The sequence below is a fragment of the Rhamphochromis sp. 'chilingali' genome (assembly GCF_963969265.1).
Source record: "Rhamphochromis sp. 'chilingali' genome assembly, chromosome: 13".
Lineage (NCBI taxonomy): Eukaryota > Metazoa > Chordata > Actinopteri > Cichliformes > Cichlidae > Rhamphochromis > Rhamphochromis sp. 'chilingali'.
Window position 1 is genome coordinate 27,768,120 of NC_137940.1, and position 22,537 is coordinate 27,790,656.

The following is a 22,537-nucleotide window of genomic DNA, read 5'->3' on the forward strand; positions in this document are numbered from 1 at the left end:
CTCCACCACAAGGCCTGGAGCAGTAAGACCATTTCTTTGGGGCCCATTCATAAGCGCTGTCCTCCACTAGCATGTTGTTCTGAATTCCAGAGTCAGAGTCTGTTCTCATCAAGTACTTGTACGACAAATTCACATCCTCATCCCCGTGTAATTTCATCTAAAATCCGACAGATCATCATAAAATTAATGAAGGAATCAAGATAATGCATAATTTCAACCACAAAATGTGATATTATGAGATTATTATGAAATTTAGGTAACTATAGATTCAATTTTAAAGTCATGTTGTTGCACACCATGATCAGAACTCCATGTCTGAGAGGCCCGGTTGACTGAAGGGTCTCCTTGTCATTGTCATTCTCATATTCCCACTCCACCCCCTTCTCTATGACCGAGTAGGATTCTGGCTTCTCCATGTCCCCGTTTATGAAGAACTGTCCTGATGCCACATTTTTCACCACTGCAGATGGGAGAAAAATTGACAACACTGCAACGAGCAAATCTACATTCCAGTATCTGGCACGGAAGAAAAAAGAAGCTCGAATTTAAAATACCTAGAGTGTGCGAGGTGGCTTTCAGCTCTTGGATCAGTAAGTGCCTCGTTCCTCGGGGGATTTCGAGAACTTTAAAGAACCCTGAAATAAAACAGACATCTGGTTTGTGCCAAAAAGTCAATTTTACTGTTTCATACCAAAGAACTGCACCAAAGCCAGTAAAGCTCCCTTTCTAATTTCAATTAAATACCCTTGCGCACTACTGAAAATCCCTTCAGTCGTGATTATTTTCATCCAGGGAAAACATCTGATTCTGAGAATTTCGCTGTTATAACATGTAACTCTCCCAACACCAAGGGTTAGATAATACTGTCATAAATATTAGGTTATGAAGTGATTGTTGACGTAACTTCTTGGCAATGCTCAAATGGAAACATGTGAGCTTGGATTTTTACTGAGGTTTGCGGCAATTTTAAAACCTTGCTCTAGAGGGCGATGTTTAACCAAAAGATAAAATAAAAACAGAGAGTCCAGTCAAATGTTTATACTATGCTTACCAGAATGACAGCTGGCTGCTAGACTGGTAGGACTGAGTCAAGTCTCCTCTATGAAACAAATTAAGGGTTATTCAGTGTGTTAGTGGGTTACCTTGTTTCTTGGCGTTACGTGAGATGGTGTCTTTGAAGATTTTGCAGCTGGAGTTGTCACCTCCACACACTCCACAGTTGTCCTCCTGCTCCGAGGAGCCGACCACTCCGTCGCATCCCACTTTCTGTTAATAAAGAAACTTAGAATTTGACACATGCTGATCTCAGCACGTGTGCGGCTGTCTTTCCACGCGCATGCCCCTCACCTTACACTCCGCACCCACGCAGACACTGTGTGGGTCCTTGTATGAGCACCGCGTACCATCCAGGACCACTGTCTCCGTGAAGACTGCGGTTCTGGTCTCCTTGGACTGACAATGCAGGTAGCAGCGTTTGCTAGCTGGAAAGCGGACAAAAATGAACATAGAGAATGAAAACCACTATCCAAGTGATTGTCACAGAGTCACCCCTGTGGTCTGACTAGAAGATTTCATGTTTACAACCGACATGCGATTATTTTTATGCTCTGAATAAGCTCTCTGTGAGTCAGCACGACACTTTGTCTCATTGTGTCTGTCTGAGTGAGTCATACTACAACTGCACGAGCCCCCAGAGATGAAGCCTGGCAGATAGTCCGAGTGCGAACGAACACTCCTACTTCATCACATTTATTACAGATGGCTACAATCCAGAGACCTTGTCTTTTGGACCGTTGACACTAATAAACAGGTGGGAGACACGCAACAAAACTGCTCAGTTCGATCACGTGGAGAAAACACAATCTTGTCAGGTTGGACTGAGAATGCACAAACAATGTACAAAATCCCTCCTCAGTGTTCTAAGTCTTTTGCTGCTCTGTGGCAGTTGACACATGCACACACATTACAGTGGAGAAGAAGAACTACAGAGGCTAAACAACAAAATATATAACCTCTATTTTCTGGTTCTTATCTGAGGAATCACCAGTCTAAGCAGACATGCCTAGACCTAGGTCTCCCCAGCTACCTCCTTCACTTCTTCTGGGGGGACACTGAGCCAGCTGAGAGACATAATATGTCCAACATGTGGGGCCTGCTCCCAATTAGATATACCCACAACACTGCACCTAGGAGGCATCCCAGTCAGATGCTTGAACTACTTCAACTGCTTCCTTTGAATGTGGATGAGCAGTGGTGGCTTTACACTGAATCCCTATTTATGCACTGTGAAATGCACTACACACAGGTACACACACACACACACACACACACACACACAGGTCTTTATCACCAGCTTCCACATTTATTTATAGTTTTCCCAGGTTATGATATGAACACAGTCTGACAGCTGTCGGTCCCAGCTGATTTCCCTCGTACTCCGCTCCTCTCTGTCTCACTATAAAAAGGGAAGGAAACCATTATCAGTCCAAATCGCCATCAGCTGTTCTCACCGGCATCTCCAGCACCACCCCGTTGAGCCCACTGCACCACTCCTCCCCTGCAGCCGCGCCCGGGACCACACCTCCGCCACATGCACCAAACTCTTTACCCCATCTCTAAGAGTGAGCCCAGTCGCCCTTCACAGGAAGCACATTTCCACTGCTTGTATCCACAATCTCCCTCTTTTGTTCACTTCTAGCAGGTCATGGCCATAGATCAGGGGTAGGCAACTCCAGGCCTCGAGTGCCGGTGTCCCTGCAGGTTTTAGATCTCACCCTGGGTCAACACACCTGAATCACATGATTAGTTCATTATCAGGCCTCTGGAGAACTTCAAGACATGTTGAGAAGGTAATTTATCCATTTAAATCAGCTGTGATGGATCAAGGACACATCTAAAACCTGCAGGGACACCGGCCCTCGTGGACTGGGATTGGGGACCCCTGATGTAGACTGATGTAATGGCCCACACCTCTTAATCCTTGAAATCAGGCGTTTGCCATTTCAGCAGTATAAAATGAAGCCCATAACTATGCAGTCTACCTTCACAAACATTTGAGAAAGAATCAGTTGTTGTAATGAACTAAATGGTATTGAGGATGGTACTGTAATAGGATGTCACCGTTGCAACAATTTAGTTCTTGAAATTTCTTCCTAACTTCAGACATACTGTTCAACTATGTACAATAATACATGCAAAAGCAAAAACACTCCGAATTATATATAGTGTTATATTTTAGATCATTTCAAAAGATATTTTGGATTCAGGTATTTTTTTCAGTTTGACATTGCAAGGATTAGAGTTAAGGTTAGCACATATGATGACTTAAACCTCAGAGGGTTAACACAAGAGATAAATATAGGTGAGGTTCTATGCATATAGACTGATAAACTATAGAAGAGAAACTAGAAGTTCACATTCAGAGCAGACACTGTACTTTGTCAGAGTCACAGTACACACACTTCTGGAGATGTCAAGCTATGAATTGAATTCAGTTAAACCTCAGTTTTTTTTCCCTCTCATAGAAGCATGTGTACATTAACACGCATGCAAACACGAGCGCACACATCGAAAAGTAATTTGAGATGGTAAAAGCTTTGCTGAAAAATTTGCCATTTGGAAATAATAAAAATGAAGAAAAACAATTTAGCAAAGCCTTCTTAGCTGATTTTGAGTAGCGTGACCTCTGTGTAGATAAAGAGACAGCTCAGCACTTTTCTCGAGGGCTGCCCTTTAGTTGGACGATAATTTAATATGTATCAGGAAGGCAGTGACATCTCAACTCAGAGGCAAGGGTGGAGCTTCACACTCACACAGTGTAGTGTCAAAGGTTTGGAATATTAATTGGATAAATTTAGGTTTGGGTTCTTTGTGAATATGAGAGTTTGTCCACATGTGCCAAATGTATGGATGCAGAAAAAGTTGGAGGAGGAGTTTAAATGACATCAGCAAAAGGGTGGAGAAAAAGAAGACACTGAGTTCATAGAAAAATGGTTTTAAAGTTGTGGCTTTTTACTTTTTTTTTGTGGGAGGGCGTAGCCATACTTCAAAGCTGCACCCACTGCCAGATGTCACTGATGATAGAAAAACACAACCTATATATATATATATAAACGCTCCACAACCCAACCACATTCAAGACTGTGCTTCCTTCTGTTGTTGGCTTTCATTTATATTTATGACTTCCACAGTATATCATCACTTAAGGTTTGTCTGGTTCATATCTCCACCCCAATACATTGTTTGCACGTGCATACTCACGGTCTGGGTGTTCATAAGGCAGCCAGTGGTGCTTGTTGGTGTAGATTTCAGACGGAAGGGCCCAAGCGTGGCACTGCTCTTCTCTTGGATCGCTGTAAATATCCTCACACTCGTTGGTGTTGCACATCTGGAATTGGGAATCCTCCCCCACGCATTTCCGGCCTCCGTTGTGCGGTCTGGGGGAGTGGCAGGTCAGAGAGGACGGGAATATTTTGCTCTAGATTATGTTTTACCTCTGAAACCTTAATCATTCACATTTTTTAATCATTTTTATAAGTGGCTCCTCTATCAGGAGTGACACAATACCTAAAAGTGATATTTGTTTTTATACATGCAGTGGTAAAGAGTTTCCTACCTTGGATTATTACAGCTGCGTGTGCGAAACTGTACTCCTCCACCACAGGTGCGCGAACACTGGCCAAACTCGCTCCATGCACCCCAGTTTCCATCTTGCCTCATGAGGTCGGGGGTCAGCCAGATGCAGTGACCTCTATAGCAATGCTGCAACAGTCCAAGCGCATAAGTTACCAATTGGAAATGTTGTACAATAAAACACATTTTCTTTGGCTTCCAGTAGCATTGCACTACACTTTATTGTACTAAAGCAGTGTATAAATACCTTCCCTTCCCCACACATGGTTCCATCAATGGGCGGCCCTTTCTTAGTCTTGCAGAAGAATGGATTGTCTGGGTGGCTACACCACAGCTGCTTGCATGGTTCAAATGTGCGATACTGTGGGACACAGAGAGAAACCCATTCTCATAGCTGAAAGCTCCAACTTCCAACACACGCTACTAGGATGAGATTAAACACTGAATAACGGAAGCACAAGTAGAGATGGGAGGAGAGATATCACAACAACAATAGCCACAACAATAGTATTATATCCAACACTAACAACACCAAACCTGTGCTGAGTCACTGCACTGTACATTATGCTCCACTGAGAGATACACAGCCATTCATGCAAACTAAACCAATGGATGTGTGTTTGCGTGAGAGAGACAAGACTCTCATAATGAGACAGCCTAGAGTTAAGAATGTCACCGCGGAGGGCAGAGGGCAAAAGGTTTCAAAAGCCATAGAGTGAGGTCTCAGTGACCTCTAAAAATGCCCCTGGACACAGATCAAGTCCAAATTCTCCTTCTTGTCTGATATGAGCCACAGATGAGGATATCAACCAACCAAACCGAAGTGAAGTCCAGTGTCTGAGGGGCGGTGCCCTCCTCCCTCCAAAGGCTTTTCTACCCACCATGACCCCAGTGGACCTTTACAGGTCTTAGTGTGAGTCACAGTCAGTGGGTAGACTGCGGTAGGTAATCAGCAGTAAGATCAGACTGGAGGATCCTAAAAGCTGAGGAGAAAACATGGAAAAACAGCCTCTGTTCTGGCTAGGCCCTTTCCCCTTGGATGGGAAAGGCATCTTTCCAACCTTTTCCGCTCGTTTAAGTCGCGAGAGTGCCAATATAATGAGGCTCTTCCTGCCAGGGCTGCAGTGATTTAACACAGATTTTGCAGAAGAGGACTCGGGATATGGTACTGTTCAACTGCTGGATTGCACCACAGCCAACCAATGAACCAGTAGCTTCACAGTTGTTTTGAAAGATTTTAGCGCCACTTTGAAGCATTTTAGAATCCTGCAGACTAACATCCAACGTTAACATCCAAACTATGACAATGGGTAGGACAGATAAACAAAGTACAGTAAAAAGAAAAAAAAATTGAAAATAAGGAGCAACATTACAAACAGTTACAACTTCAAATAGAAAAAGAAAGTCTGAGAAAATAAAAGACGAGGCCACATGTCTTCCAGGAGATGGGGTAACCTTACCTGCGTTCCTGCCTGCCCCGCCTTTTGTAGCTGAGGGGAATGAGTTTGACAAGAGAATAGAGGGTAATCTAGCAAGGTGTGCAAAGCCCCTGAACAAGCTGTCAGTCAATTAAGCAACAGCCTCCCAACAGCGTGCCACAGTGGCTTCACAGTCATAGAGCGGGTGAGGGTGACTGAGGTAAAAAGGCCTGGCAAGATGCTGCAGCTGGGTGAAGCTTTTCGTGTTTACAAAGAGCTGCTTGTGAGAGTTTCATGTAAAGGCACTGTGGTATCAAGGCATATGTAGTGTTATTATAAACAAATAAATAGTTGATTGCTATTTAACATTAACAACAGAAAAGAAGTATCTATCAAAACCAATTACCTGCTTTTAAGTAAGATGTCAATCCCACCAGAGGCCGGGAGAGGAAACAGAGGACATCAGAAGAACGTGAATAGCTGTGTATGAGTGACTCTCATTTCATTACAGTGTGGCCCTTGGTTAGTAAGGAAAACCTTCAGAGCTTAAGGGGTCACATAAAAAGTACATATGCCACAGTGAAATTCAGCAAACTGAACTGAATTAACTGATACAAGCAATTCAAAGCGAGCGAGAGGATAAAGCAATGCAAAGTTTGCAGAGGATGCCATTGTTGTGTTAGCGGAGTTTTCAGGTGTCCGTAAGCTAGCGACTGTATGCTAGTAAAGAGACTGTTTAGGACTACGCTGGTCTCTTACCGCGGTGCACGTCGTGTAGCCCACGCCAAAGTCAAAGCGGCACTGCTCGTTCATGGAGTAATGCAAACCAGGAAGTTGAGGCAGCGATGGCCAGTTGTGGTCAAAAGGGTCATCACGAAGACAGTCATAGGAACTGAAAGAAGAGTTTAAAAACGTGTTCATCTTTATTTTCTTTTTTCTTTTCTATGTACACTCTCGTCTGGCATTCTTTAGCCGTAAAACGAAGACTGGGACTAATATCATATTCTAGTATTAATAAATTAACAATTAAATGGTGTTATCACAATTTGGCAGACTTTAGTTTTCTCCCATTCTAATGACTTGAGCATGTACATCTGCTCACTGGATCACTTTCGCTCCACCAACCGGTTGCAGCAGATGGCACCCCTCCCTGAGGCTGGTTCTGCTGGAGGTTTCTTCCTGTTAAAAATGAGTTTTTCCTTCCCACTGTTGCCAAGCGCTTGCTCAAAGGGGGCCATTTGATTGTTTTGTCAATCAAAACGATCAAATGACGCTACAGCCATGGGGGTTTTCTCTCCACGATTGTAGTTTCTTTACAATATAAAGCACCTTGAGGTGACTGTTGTAGTGATTTGTTGCTATATAAATAAAATTGAATCGATAAAGTGGAATAAAACAGCAACTCTTCAATTTCAGTTTAATTTTGGGGAAGTAGAAAAATCTGGTGAGCAAAGACTGGTGTTGGCATGGCCCAACAATGTCTGCGGGTTTAAATGTGCTGTTGGGTGGCACGATGGCATGCGCCACATCGTATTCAAGCGATGTCTGAGGTGCTCTGTGCGTGACAGCTTCTTCCAATCCTCACCCGATGTGCTGCCTTCTCACTTGAACACTGGATTTTTCTACTAAAAGCTACTGTTTGATTTCTGAGGTGTGGCCAGAGTTCCAGCTCTCATCACCAGCAATGATCCCAAACATTAGAAGTGGATCAGTTTCACGCAGATGTTTCCTCTCTGTGTAATTTGAGGTCTACGATGAAAATCACAGAGCGCACATGCAAGTAATCAAAAAGGGACACTGAGGGAGTGAACTGGAAGAAGCAGCCACAGTGGAAGCAGTGAAGCTTTGCCCGAGAGAGAGGCATATAAAGGGAGATCAGTGATGAAACATTAGCAGAAACAAACAGTTTAATTGGTTCAGTGTGATTTTAGCACGACTTGTAGATTTCCATGCTGTCAAAGCACCTAAAAAGTGATGCAAAGAAGTAATCAAGTGCCTTTAGAAGTTTAGGATATCACTAGTCTTTATATGTGTGAACATCATGGACGACATAATTTTATAGGATATTTGTACTTTGTAAAGTACAGAGTGTATCAAAAAGAATCATCTCATTCCAAAAGGCTATATCATTTAAAGCAGGGGTGGAGGAACTTCAGGCTTCAAGGGACGGTGTCCTACAGGTTTCAGATGTGTCCTTGATCCAACACAGCTGATTTAAATGGCTTGAAGTTCTCCAGAGGCCTGGTAATGAACCAATCATTTGATTCAGGTGTGTTGACCCAGGGTAGTATCTAAAACCCGCAGGACACTGGCCCTAGAGGCCTGGAGTTCCCCATCCTGACTTAAAGAAATGGAATTTTAAAACACATGAATGAATGCAAAGTTTTACATATAAAAAACTTACAATGTTTACAAGTGTTTAATATGCCCCCCTCCACACCCATAAGACAGTCAAACCTGTCCCATACATTTGTGAGCATGCAGCCGCTGATGTTGTTAGGCTACCTATCAGCAGGAAAGGAGGAAACTCACAAATCTGCTCTTTCTAGCAGTACATGTTTCCGTTGTTAACACTGAATGTTTGCAGAGTTAGAGCGCTTTGAAATCGGCTGATTCGGTTTGATACGCCCTGTATATTTTTTATTCAAACCTAATCTTAAAGACAGCACAGACTGGCAATATCCATGCATCAGCTGGATCCAAATCATACCGATGCCAGCACTGACCTTTAAAAGCCCATAAATCAAATACTTCTGTACGTGGGGTTGCATGTGTATGTGTCTGTGTCTCACTGAAGGTATCGTCCCAGCTCCTGCATGCTACATTTGGACCACTGAAAGCGGTGGAAAGCAGCTTGCACCAGAGGAGCCATGATGCTGCCCAAGTGCACCTCGTCTCCGCAGCGGTTTCCCTGGCCATCATGCTCCATCCCCAGCCTACACAAGAGCGAGAGAAAGAAAAAAAAATGAGACATCAAGAGAGAAGTAAAGGGAAAAAAGATGAACCAGTGGAGACAGATTGGGAACGTGTGGGAGTTAAAGAACATGAAACAAAGGCGGGAGGCAGTGTTAATTCACTCAACAGATATTTACTGAAGTGGACCAGCGATCTAAAGCTGTAATGCATCAATCCAGTTCTTCAAGTGACTGCTTTGTTTTCTTTTGTTGTGCCAAGTTAGCAGGCTCGAACCATCATCACGGCAACGCACTTACACATGTCCGGTCTCGTGTGCCACCACAAAGGCGGAGGAGAAACCGTCCTCGTGGTTCAGGGTGCAGCTCCTAACCGGGTGGCACATGCCTGTCACCGGAGCATAACCTTAGCGACAAGGAAGAGAGAGAAAAACTTGAAAGATTTATAGACACACTAAAATATTTATAGACGCTCAAACAATGATAGAGACAAAGCGTTACAATTTTGGACAGTCAAAAGACAATCTGTGACACCGCTCAGTCAGTCAAAAGTAGTGTTTAACCTCACACTAATCTATTACATTACATGAATTTTCACAAGAATTTTACTTATCAAGCTCATAATCACACTGGAACATTTCTGGTCAGTCACCAAAGTCATACTGAAATACACTGATTGGTGAGATGAAACCAAAGACACACTTACCTCTCACCCCAATGTCTGACTGCTATATAAAGATATATATGATGCATGATCCACACACCCAGAAAGAAAACTGTGTCACCCACATAAGAACAAATGTGTTTGGATTTGTGTATCTGATCCTAACCCTAAACCGTCCCCTCCCACCTCTGCGTATGCTAATCTCTTGCTCCCTGTGAGCTTTTCTGTCCTGAAATGCCTTTAATTGTGACTCTGTGGCTGGCCCTTCTCTGTTTATTGATTTTCTGCTGCTTAAGGATGAGCCCAAGGGCAGCTGAAGGGCTTCTGGATAGCTAGGCCACTGCCTTTAGAGGCCTCTCCCCTGGGCCTGACTGTTAGCCTGTACTCTGCTGCACAGAAAAACCACCAACCACCAAAGCCACAGCAGCACTACGCAGCTATATGAGAGAAAGGCAGAAAGAGGAGAGATTTCTCTGAATGATGGATTTTATTTTGTCAGGGGAGCAAATGCATTTGATTTGGATACATGTACCATTATGCTAAACACATTATGAAAGCTGATTGTGTACATGTCTTTAAGTACCCTGCATTCCCGTGGGGCCAAATTCCTGCCGTGTGAGGAAGATGGCGTGGTCGTGATACTCGGCATCCCCTGTGTCTTGCTTCTGTTGCAGAAAGGCCCAGCGACACACGTTCTCCAGACTCTGGGATGGGTTTCCAAGTTCAATCAGGCTCATGGACTGGAAAGACATTCACACGCAAAGGTAAAATAAGAAGAGGGATCAAAAAAATCATACAAGAAACATCGTTTCTTGTTCTAGTTCTGAAACATTATCCTCCTCAGCCCTGTAGAGGGCAGTGTCACAATGTTATATATTGTCAGCATATCTTGTAAATTGCTGATGTGTACAACAAAAATACACACACACACACACACACACATACACTCAGGGGGAAGGACAGTACTTACAAAATAATAAATGAACTCTGAATTGATAATTTCAGTCATGAACATGAACTAGAACAAAAGCAGCCTGCTAACGAGCTATGCACTAGTAGTCAAAAACATGCCCAATTACAAAATATTTACTTACAGTTACTTGCATAATGCCAACACCCACACAAACATCCAGATGCTTGCAGTTGCTTCCACTCACCTTCACCTCACACGCTCTTTCTCATTAGGATCTCTGCTTATCTACACCCCGCCCCCTTCGAAGCTTTCCATGTCTGCCTTTGCCTCTTTTCTACATTCGCTCTCTGTTTTCACGCATGCACAATGCACAGCTGAGAGAGCGCGCGCGGTGTGAGTGAGTTGCACTGAAGACATATGGCCTGCCTCTGTACACATGATGAAGTGTGAAGCCTGCACGCTGCGTAAACGCCCCGTTAGACAACGCACGGTACACCTATGTGGTTCCTCATGTTCATCAGTTGCTCGTGAGTGTGTTTTGGGGGTATTTTTAATGATCTTTCAAAATGTGTTTGCAATGGTGTGTCGTGTGTAAATGTTGTGTTGGAGTGTGTGAAGTGTGGGAGTGTGAGTGCGCCCGCATTCAGGGTCACACAGCCAATCTGCAGGCTGTCTGGGTGCAGCTCTGTTGCCACGGTAATTGGGAATGATGGACAGCCGGAGCTTTGGCTGAAGCTGCATAGGGGCTGGCCCAGAATGACCAATGTAGTGCGGTGTGTGTGTGTGTGTTTGCACGCGTGTGTGGCGCTCGTGCGTGTGCGAGTGTGTGTTTCCAGAGTTCTACTGGGACTGTGGACATGTAGAGAGAAGAGAGGAAGAGATAAGGCTACAGCAGCGTAAGTATATCACAGAGCACCTATCCAGCAATAAAATCACTTGTATCATCTGTTGTGGTAATCCCTGCCCTACTCCATTTCTGCCATGTCTTGCTTTATCGCTCTTTTTCCTCTCTTCCACTTTTCTCTCTTCCTCTTTTCAGCACAGATGTGCAGATAGTGTTACAGTCAAGAAGAAAAGGATGCCCCCACCCCACCCCGCCACCCATTGTCCAGTCTCTCTCTCTTTATGAATGAGGGAGGGCTATCATTGATTGTTTATCTTTGCCTGGACTTCCCATGATTCTGTGCTGCAACCCACTGGGAAGGAGGCTGATTGCATAACGGGAAGAGCTTCTGTATGTGCTTTGGTGCTGAACTGTGAAGGCGTGCAACTTGAAAACACTCCCTTGGGATGCTGAATGCTTTTAGTTCCTCTTTTGCTCAGTCCACTGGAATAACAGGCTCTGGGCATCAGCGTGTGCTGATGAGTATGTGGGTGTGTCTGTGTGTTTGTTTATGACACTGTATGTATGACTTTGCCATGCTTTCTATAGGTACTTAAAGCGACTGTAGCAAAATAGAGAGACGAGGCGTTCACTTTCCAGGAACTGCATCCCAGTTGGTATTTCAGCAGAACTCGTGTAGTTTCAGGTCTTACCTTGCCGTAGCCCAGCATGATAATCCGCACCAGAACCACATTGATTTTTGCTCCTAAAGAACTGTCATGGTAGATGTCATTCACCTGGAATCATACACCGAAACACAAGGGAAAAAACAGCGTCAGTAGAAGAAATCAACCCTTTATAGAACACTTTAATATAACCTAAACAAACTCTGAGGTGTAACAAAGAACTTGGTTGATTGTAAAATAATTTGTCTGCGGTTGAAAATTTTAACAATTTTTCAAAGTTTCAAACAAGTTAACATTTTCATCAAAATGCTTATTTGCTGTCTTGGTAAGAATTGTCAGGGTGTCACTGAACAGTCACAACAGTTTTAAAGGTGTTGATGCTTTGGGATACACTCACTCGGTTCAGTGAATGCATCCCTACGGCTGTGCTGGATTCCCAACTGTGAGCTTATATTTGTATGAGTTTGGTACTAACACAGAAGGTCAAGTGGGATGTCCACCAATTAGAAGGTCGGTAGTTCAATTCTTTAATGTGCATGTCGAGTTATCCTGGGGCAACAGTATCCAAAGTATCCTTGGACACAGTACCCCAAGTGTCCCCGAGGACATCCATCAGATTGTCACAATGTGAATGGGTGAATGAGGCTTGTAATAAGAAAAATGCTTCGAATTACTGCATTTGCAAAATATAAAACATCTTCATTCAGTGAGCGTCTCCTCACAGGTGATTCCCTTCTTTTCAAAACAGTAATGCATATTTATGTACACATGACCTGAAGCCCAATACTTGTCTTTATAAAACAAAGCTATATGTGAAAACACAAATCAGACATTAAACAGTGGATAACTTCCTAACTCCTTTGTGCAACATCCATACTGTATGTTGCACATCTGAGAATAGCACAGGTGGTGAAATAACAGCAAATGAGATGGCATCATGTGCCCTGCCTTGTGCTCGCTCTATACGGCTTCCTCTCCTATCCCAGGGTATTTCCAGTAATGCGAATGTAGACTAAATGTGGACTGCGAGCTTCTACTGTGTGTTACATGTGAAAAAAAGAACAACTTCAGAGAATTTTCCAACCTGATTCTTCCACCGTTTTCTGGAGGCTGTGTGTAAAAACAGCTATGCATACCTGCAATCCACGATTGGTCCATTCAGAACATGCATGCTTTAATCGAGGATTGCACTAGTCTAACTAATAAAGGATGTAAGAGTGAGCAATAATCGTATTTCGGATAAAAATTATTTCCTGTTACACTTTCAATACACTTCAGGCTGCTTGCGAACGGCTAAGATGCGCAGCTGCACTGGCCACCTGGCTGTCGGTTGGCTCCCCAAAGGCAGAAAACTTTATTCTATAGCGACATCTCGAAATATGGCATCTTCACAGGAAGCGTCCCTCAAGGTGCTCTCTCCCAGCTACAGCCATGTTCACTGGAACTCATGTGAAGCTGTTTTGGATGCTATTATTAGTAATGATCTGTCCCACTGCTGCTTTTTTACCCTTCATCTGTAAAAGGCTGATGGGGTATTGTTGATACATTGCCGGGCAGACGGGCAGCACTTACACCTACGTTTGTGAACGTGATAACTCGAGAACGGGATGACGTAGGGAGCTTTATATCGATATTATAGATGCATCTACTAAAAATCTCGGACAAGTTCCAATCTCAGTGACCTTGACTTGAAGGTAAAGTTGTGCATGGGATAACTTGGGCACGTGGCAATGTAGGATTCTCAAATTAGTCTGTCTACCAGGAGGTAGGTAGCACTTTTTACACTGCAGTGTTTATGTCAAACCAAGAAACTGATAAAAGTTAAGTTTTCTTTTGGTCCATTTTACCATAAGGCAGACTGTTGTACTATTATGCTGCCTACAGATTGAGGTTTAGCACTATTTTGCTGAAATAAGCAAGATGCTGAAATCTACACTTTACACTCTACACTTTAATCACATCTTGACTGTTTTACTTTAAAGTCTGCTGTGGTGGTGTACAGAAGCAAAATTACATATAAATGCCATGTTTCACACAGCAGTGAAGCCCTCATCATCCTTAATTTGCAAGACTCTCCCTCTCTGGGATGGGAAGACTCTCTGCCTCTCTATCTCTCTTTTAACCCATCAAGTTGCTAAATAGTTGTGAGATGTTCCACCAGGTATTTTGCTGCCCATGCCCCAATTTTTCTAAACATGCTGCAGACATCAGTTCTGCATTATTTACATTTTACTTACATTTGGAAAGTGGTTTGTGCCTCCAAAGAGCATATAGTGGCTTGCAAAAGTATTCGGCCCCCCTGAACTTTTCCACATTTTGTCACATTACAGCCACAAACATGAATCAATTTTATTGGAATTCCACGTGAAAGACCAACACAAAGTGGTGTACACGTGAGAAGTGGAACGAAAAACATCCATGATTCCAATTGCAGCAAAAGGTGGTTCTACAAAGTATTGACTCAGGGGGCTGAATAATTACGCACACCCCACTTTGCAGTTATTTATTTGTAAAAAATGTTTGAAATCATGTATGGTTTTTGTTCCGCTTCTCACGTGTACACCACTTTGTGTTGGTCTTTGACGTGGAATTCCAATAAAATGATTCATGTTTGTGGCTGTAATGTGACAAAATGTGGAAAAGTTCAAGGGGACCAAATACTTTTGCAAGCCACTGTATTTTTACCTTCTGCTTTATAACAGGGTTTTGATCTAGATGATATTTTGGAAAAGTAGAAGTAAGTGAAAGAGAATTAACGCCTAAAATCTGTTGTTTTTAACCGCTACACATGCTTATGTTCTTATGCAGTCTTAATTAATTTATGAAGTCTCCTATGACCTACAAGTCATAAGCTACAAGTGACAATTATGTGACAGCACAGTGTTATAGTGGTCCTCAATGATGGCACACAACAAGAGGGGTTTTAGTTTAAACCTACTCTGGGGTTTGTACAGTCTCCCTCTTTCTCTGTGGTTTCTTTCCAGACTCTCCAGCTTTCACCCACAAAGACATGCATGTTAGGCTATGGTGTGAATGTGACCATGAATGGGTCTATGTCTTTTTATGTTGGGCCTACAATAGACCTACGACTCTGGGTGTATCCCGCCTCTTGCCCTGTGACAGATGGGATAGGCTCCAGCTCGCACTCGGATGGATGGGTAATTATAGATTACAAAGCTGATATAAAAAGTGCTTCATTAGAAAGTTGTAAAAAGGATATATTTATTAACTAAAGAGTGAAACAAACAAAATAAATAAATAACTAATAAAGATATGACTTTTTATAACAGGAGCTCAACAAAAAGATAGAGGAGAGTGAGTCGAAATTTAGAAGGGATGGGTAAAGCATGTAGAGGCTGGTTAGGGAACTCAGTATCCCATGACCATGGATGGACGACAGATGAGAAAGATGCAAAGGATGGGAAGAGCCATAATACAAGAAAACAAGGTAATCTGTGGCAAAGTAGATGCAGAAAGCTCTCTTCTGTCTCTCTCTCTCACACACACACATACACAAAGCCACCGAGAGGGAGGTAAATTGGCACTGGAGTTGAGACCTGCTGTCCTCAGTGGCTGTGCGTGGTGCCTAATGAGGCAAAGGGATGTAAAAACAGACAGCCATAATGAGATGGCTGATGGACATGCTGTGGAGAAGGAGAAACACACACAAATGCACGCACGCACGCACGCACGCACGCACGCACACACACACACACACACACACACACACACACACACACGGAAAGAGAGAGAGACTAGGAACAAAACTGTAGACACATCCAGCGAGCGAAAGCTATGTGAAAGAGTTAAGGAATGCTATGAATAGAGACAGTGAGGCAGACGGAAAGAAGACCAGAAGCTGAGCGTAGAGGGGAGAAGCAGCAAAGGTTTAAGGGAAGAAAAGAGGAAAAGCTTGGAAAGCATTTTTACGTAGAGTTGTGTGAGAAGATTTTTTTATCTTTTTAAGGGAAAAAAAGAAGGAGAATCCATGAGTGAGCTAATGCTTTTCCTTTTTTTTTTTTACATATGGAGAGTAAAGTTGGAAATTCCAGCATCTTGTTCGGAAAAATCCAGCGGCCTCATTCTTGAAGTCTGACTAGCAACTTGTTATCCACAAACTGTCTGGAATTTATTTACTTCATCACGTCAAAGCACAAGCATGTCTGCTACCTAAAGCAGTAAGAGCTTTACAACATGTTCTGAAACCTCAAAATAAAGTCATGTTTGGCTTTCACTGTTGCATTTATGTCATCTGGGACATCTGTTAGCTGCCAGCAGTCTGAAGTAACTTTCTAATGGAAGGAAATGTTATTATGGTAACATCAGCAGCTTTCAGTGCAAGAAGTATTTTGCATGAAGAAAATCACATGTTGAAAGCATCGGTGGTAAGTGAAAATAATGCAGGCTGTAATTAATCTGAGAAACTGACTGCAAATTTTTGTTTGACCTTTAAGTGGGAATGGAGACAGAGCATTGCTTATAGACAAGAAGGTAATACTTGGTGATTTGATCATAGGGGACTGAGCACTACTAAAAGTGCTGGATGTGTATTTTGTGAATTCACCTACCAGCAAAAATTGGCTTTCACTAGTAAAGTAGCAAGACCACCAACAGAGTGTAGCCCAGCTAGAAAAATAGTAAAAACTAATGTTTGATGTTCTAATAATCCAAATAAACATTTTTGGTTAACTGAGAGATACATGAATTAGATGACCTGTGTTGTTTTTCTATGAGTCCCTACTGCTGCCCCACTGCAGTCACCACTGTGTTCATGTTATAGCATCAAAAATACATAAGTAACTAAGGTTTATATAGAGAGAGAGCTTTTCAAGAACAAAAGTCACAAATTGCTTTTCAATACTGAACAAGATACAACAATTAAAAGGGTATAAAATGATAGAACTAAATAAAGGCTAGTCTGCACAAGTGGATCTTAAGTTTCTTTTTAAAGATATCAAAAGTGTCCACAGATCTTAGGTCAGCTTGATGGCCGGAATCTTACAGTCGCCTTTTGTTTTAAACCTAGATCTAGGTACAGCCAACAAGGACTGATCAGAAAACCTCAGAGATCTAGACGTTACGTATTGATGTATTACCTTATCTATATATCGAAGCACCTGACTGTGGAAGGATGTGAAATTGATCACCAAAAGTTTAAATTGAACCCTAAACTTTATGGCAGTAAGGAATACAGAATGAGTATTATATGGAACTTTTAGGGGACCTGGTGATAAGCCTCATAGCAGCATTAGGGTTCAGTTGTAAGCAATCCAGGGATGATTTGCTCAAGAAAAGATACAATGAATAATAATAATAAAGTCTTGACGAAATAAATGCATGTATAACTATCTATCTCTATTTCACATTAAATTACAATATATTTAAAATGGGCATTGCTCTGCAGATCATTGAAAACAAGCAAGCATAGGTGAGCGAACATGCTTTTCAAAGCTGAACATCATTCTTAGATATCTGCGCCATTTGTGTGAGTCGAGCACATGTGTTGAGGCTAAAAGTGATTGTGCTGTAGGGATGGGTATCGAAATCCGGTTCTTTTTTCCCACTGTTTCAATTCCTTAGAATTGTTTGGCATTTTTGATTCCCTGGCTGGCTCAGATGATGGCAGTTCTCGCTGCAGTCTACCGGTAGCGTCTCCTTTCAGGCCAAGTTTGTGGTAAAAGGCTTGCACCCATTTGCCACAGCAGATGCCCCCAATTTTCAGTAAGTGAATGTGTTTAATTGTAGGCAGGGACATTACTGGATATTCTTGTGTAATTGCTACAGAATAATTTATGTTATACTTTGTTATTGCTACAGAAGAATATTTATTTTATTATTTTACATTTACAATTTTTTTTCTTGTTCAAAGAGAAGATATAAAACAAAGTTCTAAGCTAATTAGTGTTCTCCTTTTTTAAAAATAAGAATCGATAAGAGAATCGATAAAGAATCGAATCGTTAAACAGAATCAAAAATGGAATCGGAATCGTGAGAATCTTATCAATACCCATCCCTATTGTTCTGTATTGTTTGTTGTCCAGAACGTGCTCAGTGGTGAGTGAGACAGTATATTTTTAGGAGTTGTGTAACAGAAAAATCAGCTAGCCATTAAGCTAACAGCCACAATATAAAATGCCATAGACTTATGCTAGCATCACTAGCATGTCGTGTGTGTGGGAAACATGGCTAGCAAGCAGCAGTTCTTGTACTTTGAAACTATGTGAGTCAATTCTGTTACTGTTAAAAGTTACTTTGGTTATGTAAGATTATCTTGATGCATTTCCAAGCATTTCCATATGCATTTCCAGAATTATTCCCTTCAGTTTCCGGCTTTAAAATAAAGTGATACATCTCAGGATGTTTATCGTGATATAATTACATTTATCCTTCAGCTAAACCAGTCGCCATGATTTACTCTGTGTTAGACTTAGTACCCAGCCAAGGAAATAGTGGAACCAGAGTGACAATATGGGAAAATACTGAATTACGACTAAAGGTAAGTAACAGAAGGAACAGAACATGCTTCAATATGAAAAACAACACAGCAACTTGAGCTAAATCTCTCACCATTATAAGGTGATGCGTTGTTTAATTCAAAACAAGGCATCGTATGCTGTAAATGTGTTCTACCAGACAAATGTAATGATGGTATAAGGTCTAATTTAAGTACAAAATAGCATCCGATTTCAATAATACTAACGCGTAAGTAAATTCTCTCTCTATTTATTGCTGGATTCTGAATAGATGGAAAGAATGCAATGTGGGACACAGTGGGAAGACGAGGAAAAGTTCTCTTCGGGCGACCTTGAGTACGGTTACACTACACAGGTTTGTTGTTGTCTCTGCTTAACCCAGTCTCAGATGGTGTGTGAGTGTGTGTGTGTGTGTGTGTTTGTGTGAGAGAGAGGGTGACACAGAGAGACTAAATGTGTGCCACTGCAGTTTTCATCTTTCCTCCTTTCTGTTTTCCTGTGTGTGTTTACTTACTGGTAATTCTGCTCATTTGAGAATATATGTGTCAGTCCCTTGTTATCTTTGCAGGTTGAAGCATATGCCTGGAGGTGACATATGTACTCTGCAGGTTGTGCGCTGTGTTTGTTTAAGATGGACATAAACACTTTGGTCACTTTTCCCTGGGCCTGATCTCCAGCCTGTTTCCTTGACAACTGTTATGCCAATTAGGGGAAGTTGACTTCCAGGCGACCCTGATGCTCTAATGAGACATGCATGCACACATGCACAGGGGCAGTGTAGTGTCCTTTCGGTGCCAACTTTGGCTTTATGTGTCTTCTTACACACTTATCTCACAGATGGTAAAGGCTGGAGGACAGATATGGCACAGCAGACCGTAATCCAAAACACTCCCACATATTTGCCGAGATACGCTTATCCACTCACACGCACGGTCCCTGTGCCGCTCGCTGTCTTCTGACATTCTGAAAGGGCCACACTAGGTGTCATTCCTTATAACCAAGCCTATACATGCAAATCCAAGACAGCTTGTGTATTAACTACTACAGGCTCAGAGGTCAACAATGCACAAAGTCATCACTATCACATATTTACTGCAGCGAGAGATGACACTAAAATGAAAGGAGCACAAGAATAAGTGTGAAGGCATGACCAAACTTAATCATCAAAAATTACAGCAGTACATATTTCAAATTCAAATTAATTGTGTTGATTTGTTTGTTTGTGCTCATCATAATTGGGAATATAGGCCAGTTTTATTTATGTGTACAAACAACTCATGTAAAACAAAACCAAAACTTAACCCTAACCCTAACTTGCATGTTTGTTCAACTGCTGTCACCTCATTCACAGGTTCACACCTGCATTTAGTGTTACAATGACAGACTACGAATGCCTTCATAAGGACTTTAATACATTTAAGCCAGTATTTTTGCAGTGCTTCGTACTCGAATTTCATGTGTTTAAAGAAGCTCATCTTGGAAAATGGATTTCATTTATTAGGCGGTACGATTTTACAGAGATACATTTTGGAAATATGCCTTAAAAACATTCTCAGCTGCTGATGAGACAGAACTGAGTCATCAAATAAAATTTGGCTGAAGTGCTACATAAATTAGGCTTTAGACAGCTTCGCTACATCTTTTTTCATCGACACACATGGGAATATTTAAAAACTGAAACCCAGGATTTGAGTTCTCAGTCTCACAATGCTCCTTACACATTTGTGACACTTCTCGCTAACAAGGTGTCTATTATTACCTGGACTACATCTCCTTTCCCAGCTCTTCCTGCCACCTATTAATATGAGTTTTCACTGCCTCTAGGAGCTTTGGTAAAGACAAAAGTGAAAGATCTGCACCACTTTCCAGACAGCTCTTATAGACAGGATCTTTATCATAGTGGAGGCATAAAACTGTAGACGAAACGCGCATCAGCATCAGCGTGCCTCATCAAAATTATATATGCACATGCATGTTTGCACACACACACATACGCACCTCCATTAGCAGACTATTTTGGAGAGTGTAATTAAGACTTTGTAGCACCTCTGCAAAGGTCTCCCTTAATGGGTGAGCGGAAAAGGCATATAGACAAATCACCGTTGGCAACAAAGTGTATCACCACTGCCGCAAGAAGATTACCGTACCAGTGCCACAGCACAACACATTCATTGTGATATTAAGTAATTGCTTAATATTGCAATAAGCTCATTGAGTCACCGCTCTGACTGTCATTATTTATGATTAGCGGATGTACTACCTTGAAGACTTGAAGTGCTGCATGGTTGATGATATGCACTGTCGAACAAAGCACTGGAGTGAAAGCTACACCACAGTCTGTGCTAGAGAAGCTAGCCATGTGTACTCTAAGGAGCTTGGAAAGAAAAGCGTTTGGACTTCTTTCCAAGCTCCTTAGACTACGATGACCTGGATGACTGAGAACCTTCACAGACATGTGTACCCTCATACTGTAGTTCTGCAGTCAGTATTGGGAATGTTTAACGTCCAATGCCCTATTTAAGTCTTGTCTGTGCATCGTCCTCACTGTTACAATTGTTACCCTCAGTGTCCTTATCTGAGCCCTCTACCCCATCTGCCTACTTTTACACTCACTTGTTCCCTGGACCTATTCTGGAACTGAATATTCCTCACTACACTACTTTGTTTGTCCCACAAAAAGCAATGTATGAGTGGGTTGATACAAAAAATGGTCCTCAGCTATAGTTTTGATACAAATACAAACAAATAACAGACTCTTGATACTTTTACTAAATAACAAAGGCAAAGCAGTTCCCAGCTTTCAACATTTGGCCATAACCCATCCATTCAACTATTTATTCATCCATTCTCGTAATTTTTTTAATGTATAGAGGATGAAAAGGGTGCAAGACTATCACAGCTAACACAGAGAGACTAGACTCCACATGTAAGACCAATTTAGAATTACCAGTTAACCCTCAGGCATGTCTGTGGACACCTAGAACCTTCCTTGTGTTAACCCTCTCAAGGCAGGCGTTGCAGATTTGCAACAGTTAAAAGCTAACAACCTGATTACCCCACATACATATTTTATGCAGTATAGTCTAATGTCCATCATGCATGTATTCATTCACGCATACATGCATGCAAAAGTCTATATGAACGTTTGAAGGCTTTAATGAGCATATCGCTTCAGAATCTCATATTTTTATACCATCCAAAATGAACAAAAAAAGTCAGTATCAGCCGTACTGGCAACAAATGTGAAGCATTATATTGCATTCGAGCATCTAGCAGGTTTTAGATATCTGCGAGTGATTGATACAGTAATAAGAAGAAATCATTTCCAAAGTGTAAGCCAGCAGCTGCAAGTTCTTACAGAGTTGTATTGCATCTGTAAAACCATCCAAATGTCCTGGTAAAACATATACTTGTGTTACACTTTTAAAAGTAATGTGTGTGTTTTTCTAGGCGGCAATGATTGGGTGAATTTCATAGATGTTTCAAAATTTTAGTTGCTTAACCTTTACCTAACTGAGGAATGTGTAAGATTTAGGAGGATCTCTCAGTATAAATTGATATTGCAGTATAGTAGTCTATACATAATTTTGTTTTAATTAGTGTCCTGTATAACCACTATAAGTTAATGTTTATTCTTTTAGCTTTAAATGATACATTTAAACAGACAAACCAAGCACTGGGTCAAAGAAGATCTCAGAAAGGTTTGGGGGAGTAAGGGGTATTTGCTAAGTTGCTGCCAGATGCCACAGAATCCCACAAATTGGTCTTTGAGATCATGCTCACACTAGGCGTGGTTGCCTTCCACTGTGCTTGTGTGTGACTGTCCTCTTGCTGACCAGCACTCAAATTAGTGTTCTAGGCTTGATGTGCTTGAGTTTTTCAGTTTTGATCGGTTTTAACCCGTACTCTTGTGAAAGGAGCAACTCAACTGCTCTCCCCCTCTTGCTCACAAAACTGGATATCTGCGTTGAGGTTTCTCATGTGATGAGGGTAAAACATGTATTCCCTGACTGGTT

The 22,537-nt window shown here is 41.9% G+C and overlaps 1 protein-coding gene across 2 annotated transcripts in view; it reads right to left on the reverse strand.

Annotated features, from left to right (window-relative positions):
• LOC308408889 (A disintegrin and metalloproteinase with thrombospondin motifs 2-like) overlaps positions 1–22,537 on the reverse strand; it is a 152,210-nt gene that overhangs the window by 10,011 nt on the left and 119,662 nt on the right. The window contains exons 5-18 of one of the 2 annotated variants that reach the window (XM_080901331.1): positions 12,076–12,159; positions 10,210–10,366; positions 9,263–9,368; positions 8,843–8,986; positions 6,810–6,942; positions 6,093–6,122; positions 4,880–4,993; positions 4,616–4,761; positions 4,261–4,436; positions 1,348–1,481; positions 1,143–1,266; positions 555–635; positions 297–460; positions 1–157 (exon numbers count right to left, since the gene is read on the reverse strand). In XM_080901331.1, coding sequence (XP_080757457.1) covers positions 1–157; positions 297–460; positions 555–635; positions 1,143–1,266; positions 1,348–1,481; positions 4,261–4,436; positions 4,616–4,761; positions 4,880–4,993; positions 6,093–6,122; positions 6,810–6,942; positions 8,843–8,986; positions 9,263–9,368; positions 10,210–10,366; positions 12,076–12,159 — 1,750 coding nt within the window. The remainder of the gene's footprint in view (positions 158–296; positions 461–554; positions 636–1,142; positions 1,267–1,347; positions 1,482–4,260; positions 4,437–4,615; positions 4,762–4,879; positions 4,994–6,092; positions 6,123–6,809; positions 6,943–8,842; positions 8,987–9,262; positions 9,369–10,209; positions 10,367–12,075; positions 12,160–22,537) is intronic. The other variant, XM_080901332.1, reaches the window with a different exon arrangement.